This window comes from Marmota monax, unplaced genomic scaffold (assembly GCF_021218885.2).
Source record: "Marmota monax isolate L192 unplaced genomic scaffold, Marmota_monax_Labrador192_F-V1.1 WCK01_AAM20220418_F8-fsc00105, whole genome shotgun sequence".
In the NCBI taxonomy this organism is placed as follows: domain Eukaryota; kingdom Metazoa; phylum Chordata; class Mammalia; order Rodentia; family Sciuridae; genus Marmota; species Marmota monax.
Genome location: NW_026692947.1, coordinates 231553 through 246482, shown reverse-complemented (window position 1 = coordinate 246482; position 14930 = coordinate 231553). Strand labels below are relative to the sequence as shown.

Sequence of the window (14930 nt, the reverse complement as noted above, 5' to 3'; positions counted from 1 at the left end):
TCCTCACCCCACAAAGCAACTCGCAATGCTGCTGCCTTGACATGGCAGCCTCTCCTGGCAACAGGCTGGTAGAACGTGAGATGGACCAATACTGATGATGGGCAAGCAGGATGGATATACGGATGGATTGATGGATGGATGCGGAAGGGAGGGATGGAAGGAGGGACAGAGGAGGCAGAGGGGTGGGCAGGAAGACGGGGGAGGGGAAGCCAGGGACATACACAGACATCAGTCCTCTATTCATTTCTATAATAACCCCTGGAGTTTTAACTGAAAATGTGGGAAAAACAGGTCCAGAGAGGTTAAATGAGCCTCTGTCCCAAACTGAGCCAGAATCATCTCTGAGTGCTGTTACCCAGTTCACTGATCCAAACACCCTATCTCCCCATCGCCCTTTTATCAAAGCCTTCATTCCCCCACTTTCTCTTCTACTGGAGGTGTGATTTGGAGTAAACCCACACTGACCAGATTGAAAGAGAAGACTTAGCAACAACTGCCTTCAGCTGCCTATTGATGTAACATGGACTGGGTATAGTGGCGCATGCCTGTAATCCCAGGGACTCAGGAGGCTGAGGCAGGAGGATTGCAAGTTCGAGGCCCTAAGCAACTTAATGAGATCAAAAATAAAAAGGGCTGAGGATGTGACTCAGTGGTTAAGCACTCCTGGGTTCAATCCTTGGTACCATAAAAAATAAAGAAGAAGAAGAAACATGGGTTCTCCTCCTCGTTGTTCCTTTTTCTCTTGCTCTTCCTCACCTTCATCATCACCAGTATTACCAAGAACTTCCAGTGTGTTTGGCCTGGTTCTAGCACATTAGATGTGTTTATTCTCACCATAATCCCATCAGATAAATATGATGCTAATCCCGATTTTTCTAGAAGAGGAAATTGAGGCCCAAAGATGTGAAGCGACTTGCTCGAGGTCACAGAGCGAAAGAAGCTTCTCTACAGAGCTGTGTTCTCAGCCACGTGGCAGCTCTGCATCTGCCTCTCCCAAGTCCCGGGTCTCCAGCTTGGGCAAACCCTCCCATCCAACACCCCCGCCGCACTCCCCCAAACACAGCAGGCTCCCGAGACTCACAGCTGCTCATCCAGAAGATGACTGGGGACGGCAGGCCGGGTGGGGGGTTGCACTGCAGCGTCAGCGGGGCGCCTTCTTGGACCACAACGGGGTCCAGGTTTTCCTTGGGCCACAGGGGAGATTCTGGGGAGAAAGACAAGGAGGGTGGAAGTGAGGCTGACGGCTGGGGCTAGGACGGGCATGTGAGCAGGGGAAACTGGAGAATGAGGGAGGCCAGAGGGAGGGATGGGGCCCTTAAGAGGAGGAGCGGCCTTTGGTCAGAGTGGACGCCCATCTTCAAATGTCTTCTCCTTTCCCCTCTTCCTATACAGAGTGGCCGGTGAAGTTCTGGCAGATTCTGGTCTGGAAGCTTCCCTTCCAGGGAATCTTTCTGCGTGGGGACAGATTGATGGAGGGCACCCTCAAGGCCAAGGGCAGGACAACCCTCCTTGAATGACCTTCTGCATCCCTTCCCTTCTACCCAAGAGCAGGCATGTCAGCCCCGCCCCATGGAACTCACTGGACACTTGCAGACGGATCCTGTTGGACAAGGCCGTGCCAAATTTGTTGCGGGCGAAGCACTGGTATTCCCCCTCGTACTCCTCAGGCCGCCCACCACTGCGGAAGTCGATCACCAGGGTCCCAGACCTCCTCCTCATGGACACCCGAGGGTCCTTGGCGATGTTGAAGAATCTGCTGTTTCGAGTCCAGTGGAAGCTGTGGACAGTGGGGGTGAAGCAGGCAAGGTGGATGGACTGGGCTGGACTCCAGGTGAACCCAGATCCCCGATTCAGGGCCAGACTTCCTGTCCCAGCACCCTCTGGGGAGCTCCTGAGAGTGCAAAATCCCAAGACCCACACAGGTCTCTTCAGGGCAGGGCCTGGTGTTAGTGTTGTCACCGGGCCAAGGCTGGGAATCATGGTGGATACTCAACTAGACTTTAGGGGATTCCACTCTTTAAATATATAATTGAGAAGTGGGTAGCAATTTTGATTTTTTAAAAATCCAGAGTCAGCTCTTCCTTCCACCCAGGACATTCCTAACCTCCGACCAGGAAAGCAAACTCAGATTCACATTTTACCCAACCCCAACGCATTAGGGAGCTAGTGCTGCCCGTCCTGCCCTGAAATTGCATAATCCATTCTAAAGAAAAGGACAATGGCTTAGCCCATCCGTGTCCGGCTCAGTGAGCACAGAGGAAGCACTGGCCACACCATGGTGCCCTGGAGGAGCAGCTTAATGACGCTGAGCACTGGTGAAGAGCACTAGAAAGCCCCTCCGGGCCTGGGGAGGGGGCTCAGTGGCAGAGTGCTTCTTGCCCGGGTGGTGTATGACGCTGGAGTCATCTCCAGCACCCGCCCCTCCCCGCAAAAAAAAAAAAAAAAAGGGAAAAAGTCCCTGTGCTTCTCCAGGCAGGACACGCATGTCTGCTGAAGCTAGGACCCAGCTTCCCAGGTCAGAACCAGGAAAAGCAGGAGGAGAAACAGGAGCAGCAATGGCTGCTCCCTGTCCTCACAAAGGAACCAAAGGGAAAAGACCAAATCTCAGAGGCACGGTCACTAGAACCCCGGCTGCCCCTCCGGGAGAGGGAGTCCCTGCTGGTTCCGGGCTCAACACTCTGGATTAGACTGTCTCCTGTAAACCTAAGGACTGGAACAAGGTTGTCTGCCTGTCCTGCTGACAGAAACCCCAGGTGGGCACTGTCACGCTGGGTCTGAGTCCAGTCTGAGGATGCTAGTTTGATGACGGGCATGGATAACTTCACAGCGGCTCCATCTCCAACCCTTATTGTTTGGCAGAAACAAATCTGGCCTTGGGGGTCGGAGGAATGGGTTTAAAACTGGGTTCTGCCCCTTTCAAGCAGGTAACCGTGAAAAGTGTACTTAAAACCCTCTGCCCCTCTATTCTCTCTCTTCTTCGGGAGATATCAGTCCTGTCCAAGAGAAAGCCAGGAGGGTGAACAAGCCAACCTAAGTCACGACACCCAACAGAGGCTGGACAGAGCAGGCTTTTGACTTGTATCTGCTGACATCTCATTTGGTCCCGATGAGCACACTAGAGACAAGCTCAGCAGGAAAGTCTCCAGTTACCCAGGAAGAGGAACTTCCCATAAGCTGAACACGGAGTAGGTAACAGTAACACAGGCAGTGGGTTGTCAGGATGAAAGCCAGAAAACTTAATATCTAGTCCTGGCTTTTCAGTGTGAATAGAGACAAACCACTCAAATTTTCTATTCCCTTTCCTTATCAAATTTCCAAGTTACCTAAATTGTACTTTCCACCTAGTAGGTACCCAGTGGATAGTTTTTCAATGGATGAATGTAATTTTTTCAGCTGCCTCATTTGCCTTAAGTATTACCAGGCCCAGAGGCCAGATGTGGTGTAAGCACAGTCTTTATAGTCCCCTTTCCATCCACTCACCTGGGGGCAGGGTTCCCCTTTGCTTCACACTCAATCAGGATGTTATCACGGGGGTCCACGATGTGGTCTTTCACTGACTGCTTGGTGATGGTTGGGGGCTGGGTCACTGCAACAGGGCACACAGTGGGTAGTCAGAGCTGCAAGGACCTACCTGGGTCCTGGCTTGGGGAATGGCTTCAGGAGCCATGGGGCAAACAGGCAAGCAGATGTGGAAAGGACCCTATTCTAGAGACCCCAATTCTACAGGAAAGGAGGTGATGTCAAAGGCTAAACATAGGAATCCTTTCAAAAAGATTCCATTGTTTCCCATCAAAAGTTGAAAACCCGGTTTTGGTTAGTGCAAAGAACAACGCGTCTTGATAAATGTGTTGAATGAATACAGGAACAAAAGCAGCTACTTTGTTAGAATTCAGGAGTTACTGCAGCTGAGCCCTGAAGCTCAACTAATGGCCAAACCATGGTGAGAAGAATTTAGTCCCAGAGAGCTTCCCGGGGACTTGTCTGGGTGCTCATGAGCCAGATCCTCCACTCTAGGTCAGTTTTCTACCCTGGGTCCCATAACAGCCATTGCAGTCTGCAGGAGCAGCTCAACTTCCATCTAGGGACCCTCTTCTGACTACCTGTTCCTCTGCATTACCTGGCAAAGGACGCTCCAGGTAAGCTCTTCCCTGCTGTGTGGTAAGGCACCTCCCTACAGGACTCTGGTTTCAGAAGTCCTGGCAGGACCAGTGGAGAGGCCTGTGACCCCAGGTGTCTCCTGACCTGGTCTTCTCCCGCCCCTCCGACCTCCCAGAGGCACAAGGGCCAAGGGACACACAGGGACTTACGCTCATTCTGAATGCTTGCTGTTAGTTCCGGTGGGTTAGCATTGTGAGGGGGAGAAAAGAAGAACATTGTTATCACACATGACAAACTGTCCAGCATTCAGGGAGACAGGTGATGTGGACTTGGGGACAGCATTGTGCTACGAGGTTCTCTCCTCCCAGCTACAGAGCTTAGCTGGAGGAGCCAAGCAGAGTGGGGAACAGACCCAGGGAAGCTTTGTAGAGAGGGCGGTGTCTTCCCTGGGGGACCAGAACCACGGAGTGGAGCAGAAAGACCTGCTCCTGACCAAAGGAGAAGTCGCCAGAGAAGTCCCAATATCCAGGAGTGACAACGCTGCTTGAAAGAGGCTCTGAAGATGCTTTCTGGCATTGAGAGAAGTGGATTCCTTGATCGATAGTGCCAAGGGGAGGCTGAAGGCAGGACAGAGGTGCCAGGAGAGGGATGGATCTGAATGACCGCCACAGGGCAAAGTCCCGGGTATGGAAGGCCCAAGGCCCCGCTGCTCCCCCTGGACCTTCTTCTCTTCCACACACAAAAGCACGTTCTCTCTGCTCACTGTCTCCTCCTTTCCCATCCTTTGGAAAACATAGGGACAGGTGGATAATTGTTGCCCTATTCCTGGCAGGTATACATGGCCCGGTGAAACCCTGCTACTGAATGAGAGGTTCCAGGCAAGGGGCAGAGCCTGTGCTTCTTTCTGTGTTTTTCATAAAGAGGGTAAAGGGTCAGTGGCACAAGTGCTCATGCTCCTGCACAGGTGTCTCCCACACAGGTGTGTATACATGTATTTGAGGTCCAGCTCCTTAAACTTTAATACATATATGAATCTGCTGGGAGCTGGTTAAAATGCAGGTCTGATTGGGTTGGTCTGGGGTAGGACCTGAATCCTTCATCTCTTTCTCTTTTTTCTCCTCCTCCTCCTCCTCCTTCTCCTCCTCCTCCTCCTCCTTCTTTTTCTTTTTTTTTGACATTCTGGGGATGCAACCCAGGGCCTCGTGCATGCTAGGTGAGAGCTCTACCACTGAGCCAAACCTGCAGTGTAGATTCTGCATTTCTGACCCATTGCCTAGGTGACACTGAGACTGGTGGTGTGCGGATCATGCTTTGGATAACAAGGCTTTAGATGGTGTGTTCTTTGTGGGGAGACACTCTTAGTTAAACTGTGTCTGCAGAAAAGTGAACATGTGTTACTGTCACTTTTCAAAATGTCCTTCCTTACGATGACATCAGAAAGCAGCATGGCTTTCTCATCTCATGGTGGGACATGTCACATACTGTACGGGTGCTGCGTGCTGACTTTCAGAGCAAGTGCCTCCTGGGGGAGCAGGAAGCTGTGGGCATCAGTGCACATGTGACCTTCATGCCTTCCCACCTTGGTAGAGAGTGAGACATGGACGGGAACCCCAGGGGCTCAGAGAGGACACTATGCAGGGGGAGCCAGAGTTAAGCTAGGACAGAGAGATGCCGGAAGAGTCACAGAAGCAGAGATGACAGGGAAGTAGAGGGGTCAAGAAAGAGGAGGGTTAGGGTTCCAGGTCCTGAACCCATGCTCTAGGGAGCCCCCCACTGCAGCCTCTTGACCTGTACATAACTTTCTTGCCCTGGGCATGAGAAAGGTCGTTCTGGAAAGAATGAAGGCTAGTGGGGTTGGCATGGGAAGGGATGAGGAAGGGGAGGATCCATTCTCAGTACAGGGCTGACACTGGAGCCCACCCTTTTGGCCACCAGCCTGGGCTCTGGTTTCTTCCTTTCAAGACACAGTTGGGGTCTCTTGGGTCCTCACAGGCCACCGTGGGCTCGGGCCTCACCCCAGTGGAAAGCCTAATGAAGGTCCTTCCTGCCCACAGAGCGCCAAGCCTCTCTTTATAGAACTGAAGCTGGTTCAGTGGAAATAGCTCTAGATATTGCTCAGGGACGCTCCTATCCAGGGAAGGTTCTGCTGCAGAGGAGAATGGGCACAGCTCTCCCGGTCCTGGCCAGAGCTCTCTGTACAAGCCCCTCCTTGGCTGGAGAAGTATAGCCAGGTGGGGGCCTTGGCACTCTGTTCTCCTAGACATTTTGGACAAGGGTAAGTGGGGGAACCTTGGCGAGTGGAGACTCCCAGGGCAGCGAGGGCTGGCTGGCTGCTGCCTATCTGGCCAGGGGCCTCTTGAGAATCTACTTGCTGAAAAGGACAGTGACATTTGCAGTCACCACTGTGTTCCCAAGGAATTTATTAACAGGGACAGAGTCAACCCAGAAGACAAGCTGCCACTGGGAGGAGACAGTGGGGACAGCCTGTTTAGGGACAAGGACGACCAAGCATTTATCCAGGATCACCCCACCTGCCCTTCTCTCCTTCTGTGGAACTTGCTGCCTGATGATGTCAAGTGGAGAATGAATTCGCTCTTTTGGCTTCAGTGGGGAGAAAGACCCCTTCCGGCCCTGCCCCGTGGGGAGGCAGATGCCGGCCGGGGCTGGGCTTCTCTCTTCATATGCCTCTTTCCCTTCCCTGGCTCTGCTAGCTAGGCCTCTGGCACCCACCTCTCAGGGGACAGAGCGTGCTGCTGAGGCTGCCCTTGAGCACTGTGGGGAGGAGTGTCTTTCCCACTCCACCTCCCTCTGTGGGTTCCGAGGAGGACATGTGGAGTCCCCTTGCTGTGGGGAGGAGGACTTTTAGCAGACTCACTTTTTTGGCAAACCCACCCTGGCTGATGAGGCGACCCTTCACTTTTTTCAAAGGTCACACTGTTCTCCTTGGAGCTGGGGGTAGGGAGGTGGCAGTAGGAGGGAGGTGCGTGTGACTTCATTGGCAAGGCAGTGGGCGCCGGAGGCTGGGCGCCTGAATGAGGGATTGTGCGGCAGTCCAGGGCTCTCATCCAGGAAGCCTAGAGCACCCGAACTCCCAGAGCAGAAGTGGTGCCCCTGGTCTCAGGGCACAGAGAACGTCCCCAAGGTGCACATGAGTGGCACTCACCTGAGTAGGTCACCCCTGGCTCCTCAGTACCTCCCACTCGGCAATGGGGAGAGTGAGAAACCCAGGGAGAAACCCACTGAGCCCTCTTCTTGGATACACAGGTCCTCTTGGAAGGGCTTGCCTGGCTGCTGACTGTGTTCAGCTGCTGTAGACTCATTGGAGATGCTGCGGTGGCCACGTAGGCACCTGCAGGGGGCGCGCTCCCAGCAGGCTGGGCCACCCGAGGACTCACCTCTCCATGAAGAGGTGCTGCCACGGTAGCCTGGCTCTGCCCCTTGCCTGTGTTCTAACCTGTAAGCTAAGGTTATACCTGCTTCCTGGATGAGCTGTGGGAATCACATGTGGTAAGATGTGTGCAGCACTTAGCTCTCTGCCCGGCAAAGGACAGCTGATTCCAGAGAATTTCAAGAAGGACCAAGACAAGGCAGGATTATGAGGTAGGGGTGGGGCATATCAAGTGCCAAACTGGAGGTCAAGAGAACAGAGGCCCTTTCCTGGTTCCACCACCAATTTGCCCTTTAACCCCGGGCAAGGAAGGACCTGAGTTTCCATGAACGCACCATGGCAGGGGCGCTTCCTCCTGGCCTCCTCAGGGACGCTGGGGTGGGGGGTGGCAGAGAGGTCGGGGCATTCTCCACTCTCCGCCACAGGCAGGACTTTAGAGAGATTGACTGGCTCGCCATGTCTCTGTCTGCAGTAGAGCTTAGAAATCTAGATCCTGAGCACAGACATCAAAGCCATCTATTTGTGGGTTCACCTTGAGGGAACCCCTCCTCCTCTGGCCCCTGAAGCCTGGAGTGGCAGGCGTGTGAGTGAGGACAAGTGGCAGGAGAGAAATGAGCCTTCACCACCTTCTTGATGACCCAGTTTCCTCTGCACCCCTCTCTTCTCCAGGGACGTGGCCTTATCACGCTCCTTATTAGATGTCCGCCTGGGACCGTTAATGAGAAATGCTCCTGGAGCCAGCTGCAGGCGGTCGCCATGGGAACTGGTCCTTTCTATCTCCTCTCCTCCCTCCCTATGTGTATGCACACACATGCACACACAGGGCAGTGGGGGCCTTGCCCATCTTGCTTCTAGATCCAACTTAACAGTTCCCACTGGTCTTTGTCTTCCAGAGGTGCCACTCCTCTGGGGCAGCTGTTAATGGTGGTGTGGAGTTGGATGAGGGTCTACTTGGGGACATTGAGGGGCTATGTTACTCTCCTAACCATTCCCCAGGTGTCTGTCCACTGGAGAGAAAGTCAGTGTTGACATCATGTAGGTCCCATGTATTCCCTGAGGCAGGGAACAGGGGTCTGAAGTAGTCTGCCCACACCTTAGCACTGTGTTGCTACGGCATCCCAGCAAAAGTGACAGAACTGTGGCAAGCATGGCTGTCAATCATAGGCCATCTACGAGCACAGTAATAGGTAGGTGGAGACATAGCTGTGGGGTCAGCATTTAAAGCCCCTTACTTTATGGTTTTGATGGGCAGAGAGCACCCCCACCATGAGAAGCAGAACCATACCGATTTTACTTTGCAACATTACTTCGGCAAGGTTGGAAACAGAAGGAATCCCTGCCTGGCCCTCCCAAGGTAGCATTATCATGTGGCTTTATTTGAATGTCTTCTTTAGCCAGGCCTTTTACAAAGATAATTCCCCTCCCAACTGGTCCCCAGGGCATCTGTCCTCCCGACCACTCCAGCCAAGAGGGCCTGAGGGTTCTGCTGTGGATGTAAGGTGGTTAGAAAGGTAAGAAAGAGCCGCCCACTACACTTGACCTTGGAAATGGCTTTTAAGGCAAGTCACTACCACAGAGGGCCACGGAGGTGAGCAGAGGGAAGAATTCCATGTGGCTGTGGGAATTCCAAACTCTACCCGCTTGGGTTCCACTCAGCAGGCTTGGGGCTGCCCAAGCATCCACCCAGCCACAGCCCTGAGACCAGCCTAGACCACCGAGCAAGAGCCCCAGTCGATTCTTAGAAGAGAAAATCTGCTTTGAATCCCACAGGACTTAACTCTCCCTGACCTTCCCTTCCCTCTCTCTCCTCTTCCCCAAACCAGGAGGAAACAAATAACAAGAGGCTGGAGCAGAACTCACGGTCCATAGGAATCTCGATGGCTCCGCCCAGACTGAGGAAGAAGAGGAGGAAGGCTGCGTGGACCCAGGGCGGCGGCTGCTGCCTGGCCATCCTCAGCACCAGGCCCCGCTCCCTGCTCCCCAGCCCTTGGGGTCTTGGTGCCTTGAGTGGCTCTAAGTGGGCCTCCCAGGCAGAGCTCAGCTGTGGGAAAAAAAAAAAAAAGAGCAAGTAAGTTTTTCCTGAAGTTGTGGTTTGCTGCAGTGATCCTACAGACCCTTGAAGGATTTGAGGGTCCCCTTGGTCATAGAGCAGGGGGTCCTAGAGCAGGCATTTGGAATCCAACAATTCTTGGTGAAGGGAAGTGTCCTGGGCACTGTAGAATGTTGAGCAGCATCCCTGGGCTCCGCTTGATGGATGCCAGGAGAGCCCACCTCTGCCACCAGGCAAAAATGTCTGCAGATACTGCAACTGTCCTGGGAAGGCAGAGCTACCCCCAACTGAGAATCACTGTTGTGGAAGGATCAATGCACAACTTCCACAACTTCAATGCACAACTGCAGAGATCAATTATGGAAACAAACCAGGTCCACGGGTCCAGCATCCAGAAGATGCCAGGCACCGGAAACACACCAATCTCACGGCCTCCCTGCATCGTGTGCTCAGGGTGTCTGGGACTGTGTTTAGAGTAAGGCACAGAGACAAGATCACAGTGATGACCTCTGACCCCAGTGAGGAGGCAGGGTGACACTGGCAGCACCAGGGATTGCAGGTTAGATAGGTGAAAACCTGGTTGTCCAAAGGATGTGTTTTGCTTTTCTGTGCACCTTCTGTTTTAGTTTTTAAAACAATTTACTGTTCCATTGTAATTATACAAAATAGTGGGATTCATTATGCCATATTCGTATAGGCACATATATATATATATTTTTTGTGCCCAGGATTACACACAGGGGCGCTTAACCCCTGATCCATATCCCCAGCCCTTTTTTATATTTTATAGAGACAGGGTCTTGCAAAGCTACTTAGGGGGCCTCATTAATTTGCTGAGGCTGGCTTTGAACTCTCAATTCTCTTACCTCAGCCTCCCAAGCCGCTGGGATTACAGGTGTGCACCACCGTGCCCAGCCTAGACACATAATTTGATCAGTCTCCTTCCCTAGTTTCTTCCCTTCCTCTTCTCCCAATCCACTTGCTCTACTCTATTATTATTATTATTTTAATTAGTGCACTATAATTACATGTGCAGGCTTCATTGTGATTTATTTGTACCCAGACATAGCATAATTTGGTATATTTCATTCTCCGGTACTTCCTTATGTCCTCCCCTCTGCCTCCCTTGGATTCTCCTCCTTTCAAGTGATCTGCCTTCTATTTTTTTGAGACCCCCCCCCCTTTTTAATTCCTTTTTACTGCTTTTTCTCTCTTGCTAGCTTTCACATATGAGGGAAAACATTTGACCCTTGACTTTCTAAATCTGGCTCATTTTACTTAGCCTGGTGTTCTCCAGTTCTATCCATTTACCAGCAAATGACATAATCTCATTTTTCTTTATGGTTGAGTAAAATTCCATTGTGTGGATATACTGTATTTTCTTTATCCATTCGTCTGCTGACAGGCACCTCGGCTGGTTCCATAACTTTGTTATTATGAATTGCACTGCTATAAACACTGGTGTATATCACTACAGTACTCTGATTTTCATTCTTTTGGATAAATACCAAGGAGTGCAACAGTGCCTTCCAAAGCGGTTTCTTCAATTCGCAGGCTCACCAACAATGTATAAATGTCCCTTTCCCCCCACATCCTCGCAGGCAATTACTCTTATCTATATTCCTGTTGATTGCCACTCTAACCGGAGTGAGATGAAGTCTTTTTAATTGGCAAAACTACCTTGATTACTAAGGATATTGAACATTTTTTTTCATATTTTTTTGGCCATTTGATATTAATTCCTTGTCAGAAGAGTAGTTGGCAAAGACCTCCTATTCTGGAGGCTCTCTTTTCACACCCTTAATTGTTTCCTTTGCTGTGCAGAAGTTTTTAATTTGATGCGATCTCATTTATTGATTCTCAGCTTTATTTCTTGAGCTGTAGGAGTCTTATTAAGGAAGTTTGTGAAAATATGTTTGTTTTAAAACTTTTTTCCATATTTTACTGGTACATTGTAGTTGTACGTAATGGTGGGATTTGTTGTTACATAGTCATACAGATGCATGATATAACAATATATTTTGGCTAACATCATTCCCCAGTAAAGAATGTGTTGTTTATTTTATTTATTTATTTTTTGGTACCAGGGGTGCTTAACCACTGAGCCACATCCCATGCTCTTTTTATATTTTATTTAGAGTCAGGGTCTTACTAAGTTGCTGAGGCTGGCCTTTCCTCCTGCCTCATCCTCCTGAGCCCCTGGTATTACAGCGGTGTGCCACTGTGCCTGGCTTGATAATGTGTTTTCAATGAGCGATTTCTGTGGATATTTTGTGCAGCTAAGGTGTGGTGGTCCTTTAATATTGTACCTTTAAAGGTAATGAGACAGTGACCCAGAAACAGGCTTTGTGTGATGAGTAGAATAAGCGACATTTACCAGAGCTCAGAGTTTACATTCACAAGCACAAGAAGTCACAGCAGAGCTTAAGGGGTAAGGATTAAAAAAACCACTGTCCTAGGAGCCGTTGAAGATCCTTAAGACACTAACCATCCTTTCTCTCCTCCTGAGAGAAGCACGAGAAGGGTCTGCAACTGAGACTGCCTGAGGCTCTGATGTGTGTCTTAAACATTGACCCAGCTTGCTGTTCTACCACGGGCTCAAGTTCAAGCGGAAGGCAGGATCGGGCATCTCCAGAACTCCTTCAGCTTCCTTGCCCATTAAATGGACACCTAGTTCTCCTGCTCCTCTTTTATTTGCATCAACTTGACATGGACTGTCAACTGTATACACCCACCTAACCATCCTGTTGGAGGAGGTAGAGGACAGGGCAGGGAAAGAGCTGGGGGGGGGGGGGTCAGGGGGCATCCTTCTGGAGACCCGGAAGAGGAAGCGGGTCACTGATCACTGAAACAGGATGAGATGCCTTCCTGTGCCCGGCTGTGGGACAGGCTGAAGGACTCTGAGTCACAGTTTCTTTCCTGGGAGCTGAGCCCACTTCCAGCTCCCAAGCTCTGTGTATCTGTGGGCTCCCTCCAAGAGCCTCCCTTCACACTGCTATCTCTTTGGTTTTGAGCATCATCATTTCATGCCAGAGTTTCTGCAAGAGCTTCCTAAGTGGTCTTCCTGCTTCTGCCCTTGATCTGGACCCCTTCTCTACCCATGACCAGAACTGTTTTTTCTAAAGTGCAAATTAAACACTCCTCTTCCCTCATCCACCTCTCAATAGCTAAGGCTGCCTGAAAGTTAACGCCAACTTCCTTGATAGGCGCAGAGGCCCCGCACCACATGTCCCCTGGCTCCTCTCATCACCCTCCCCTGCTTGGCTCTGGGGGAACACCATGCTCTGTCTTGTCCACTAACTTCTGTACAGATTAACCTTGTCCTGACACTCACTGAGTCTGTCCTTTCTTAGGATCTGTCAAGTGTAAATATATGTCCCTCCTCTGTGCTCCTGTACCCCCTCTACCCCCTGCATTCAGACACTTTTCACTTTGTATTAACTCAGAAAATCACTTGTCTGTCTCCCCTATAAAAGTGAACCTTCTATAAGGGAAGGTGCCCTGCCTGGTTTATTGTTCTATTCCTAGGATGGATCACAGATCCAAAGATAGAGAAGGACCTCAAAAATAGTGGACATAGCTGGGTGCAGTGGCACATGCCTGTAATCCCAGCGGCTGGGGAGGCTGAGGCAGGAAGGTCGAGAGTTCAAACCAGCCTCAGCAATGGTGAGGCGCTAAGCAACTCCGTGAGACATGTCTCTAAATAAAATACAAAATAGGGTTGGGGATGTGGTTCCATGGTTGAGTGCCCCTGAGTTCAATCCCTGGTATCCCACCCCCAAAAAATAATAGGTATATGGAAGCATAAAAAATTGAACAAATGAATGATTGAATGAAATAAGGAGTCACTTCAATGTTTTTTTTTTTTTTTTAACTTCATCTTTCCCTAGAAAACCACCGGGAGGAGCAAGAGAGCACATACGGTAGACCTGGGGGCATCCTGTGAGGGCTACCTGGTGGTGGAGGAGAAACCCCCTCTCTACAGGTAAGATGATGCATCTGGCCAGGGAAACAACAGGCTGGAAGAGGGATAAGAGAGTAGAATGGGGGTCATGGTTCTTCCTCTAAGCTATCTAAGATGGTCCTCACACTGTCCCCCAAGGGCCCACTGATGTCTCTCCTTGGCCCACACATCTCCAACCAGAACCAGACTCTCCAGTGAGGGAGCCTGCACTAGCGGGAGGCTCAGCCTTCCTTCTGGGGGGTTGGTGGGGATGGCTCCAGGTTTGGCTTCATGACCACCACGTTTTGCTCCAGACTGGCCAAGCAGTTAGGAAGTGATGGGAACGGGAGGATATGTTATTTTGGGCCTCTTGATGGAACTAGGAAGCCAGAATCTATTCATTACCCAGAAACACATTGGCAAGTGTCCCAATTGTTTGGGACATTTTGAACTTACAATCTAACAACACAGTACAGTAGGGAAAGATCATCAAGATAATCATTCTTAACTGCCTTAGGATCCTCTTCTCCTTTCTCTGAAACTTAATTTTCTTAACCATATCTTATTTTTTTTGGGGGGGGGGGTTTAAAATGATTTATTCACTTTATGATTTAAGGTATGTATCTACTCCAGTTGGGTAAACCACATTGAAGAATTTGACTGCAGTTCTTTAGATTTAGCCAAATGCTTTCCATTAATTTTGTTCTATAAAATACTACACATTAAAAGTTTGAATATTCCAGCCATGCTCAGAACGATGCAGTGTAGGATAAACTCAACCTGCTCGTGCGAAGTTAGAGCAACAGGAGCAGAATTAATGAGCTGCAATGTCTAAAGAATCAGACTCCAGCTGAAGATGAAGAAGGTCTGTTCACCCAATCTAAACTTCCACGTTTTAAATTTCAGTCTATGTTGTTCAAGAGACTTGGAGGGGGGAAAAAAATCAACATTGCTTTTCAGTACCACACAGTATGCAATCTTCCATGATTTGTTTTGCATCTAAACTGACACAAAGAAGTTTCCAAGTATTTTGAACTAAACTGTCAAAATTAAATTCTCATAAGATTAGCAATCATCTCCCTTCGTACTAGGGGTTTCAGGGTCATTCTGAGAGCTCGGGGCACAGGAAGAGCGCAATGGGACATAGAAGTGGAGGGAAGGTTACCACAGGTGACAAGGAGCACTTCAGATTAAATGCAATGGAAAAAAGTAACAAATGCTAAAGTTTTTAAAAAGTTTAATGGAGCCAATAAGGCATATAAATTGTGTTCTGGCAGACCTGCTTTCTCTTACCAAAGAAAATGGCACATGTTTTATCAAAATTTGACAATTGAGAATAAAGGGTACTAAGATTAAGCTTCAGAGCACCAACTTAAAACAAAACAACCAAAAATATTGTTATTCAACTTAGAAAGAGGAACAAGAACCAAGGCATAAAGGGGAGATTAAAT

At 50.0% G+C, this 14930-nt stretch overlaps 1 protein-coding gene across 17 annotated transcripts in view; it reads right to left on the bottom strand.

Moving 5' to 3' along the window:
• Nfasc (neurofascin) overlaps nucleotides 1–14930 on the bottom strand; it is a 175448-nt gene that overhangs the window by 64412 nt on the left and 96106 nt on the right. For 10 of the 17 annotated variants that reach the window (XM_058581893.1, XM_058581897.1, XM_058581894.1 and 7 more), the window contains exons 3-7: nucleotides 9347–9527; nucleotides 4308–4325; nucleotides 3481–3586; nucleotides 1581–1777; nucleotides 1082–1204 (exon numbers count right to left, since the gene is read on the bottom strand). In XM_058581893.1, the coding sequence (XP_058437876.1) occupies nucleotides 1082–1204; nucleotides 1581–1777; nucleotides 3481–3586; nucleotides 4308–4325; nucleotides 9347–9527 (625 nt within the window). The remainder of the gene's footprint in view (nucleotides 1–1081; nucleotides 1205–1580; nucleotides 1778–3480; nucleotides 3587–4307; nucleotides 4326–9346; nucleotides 9528–14930) is intronic. The other 7 variants (XM_046452177.2, XM_058581902.1, XM_058581903.1 and 4 more) reach the window with 1 other exon arrangement.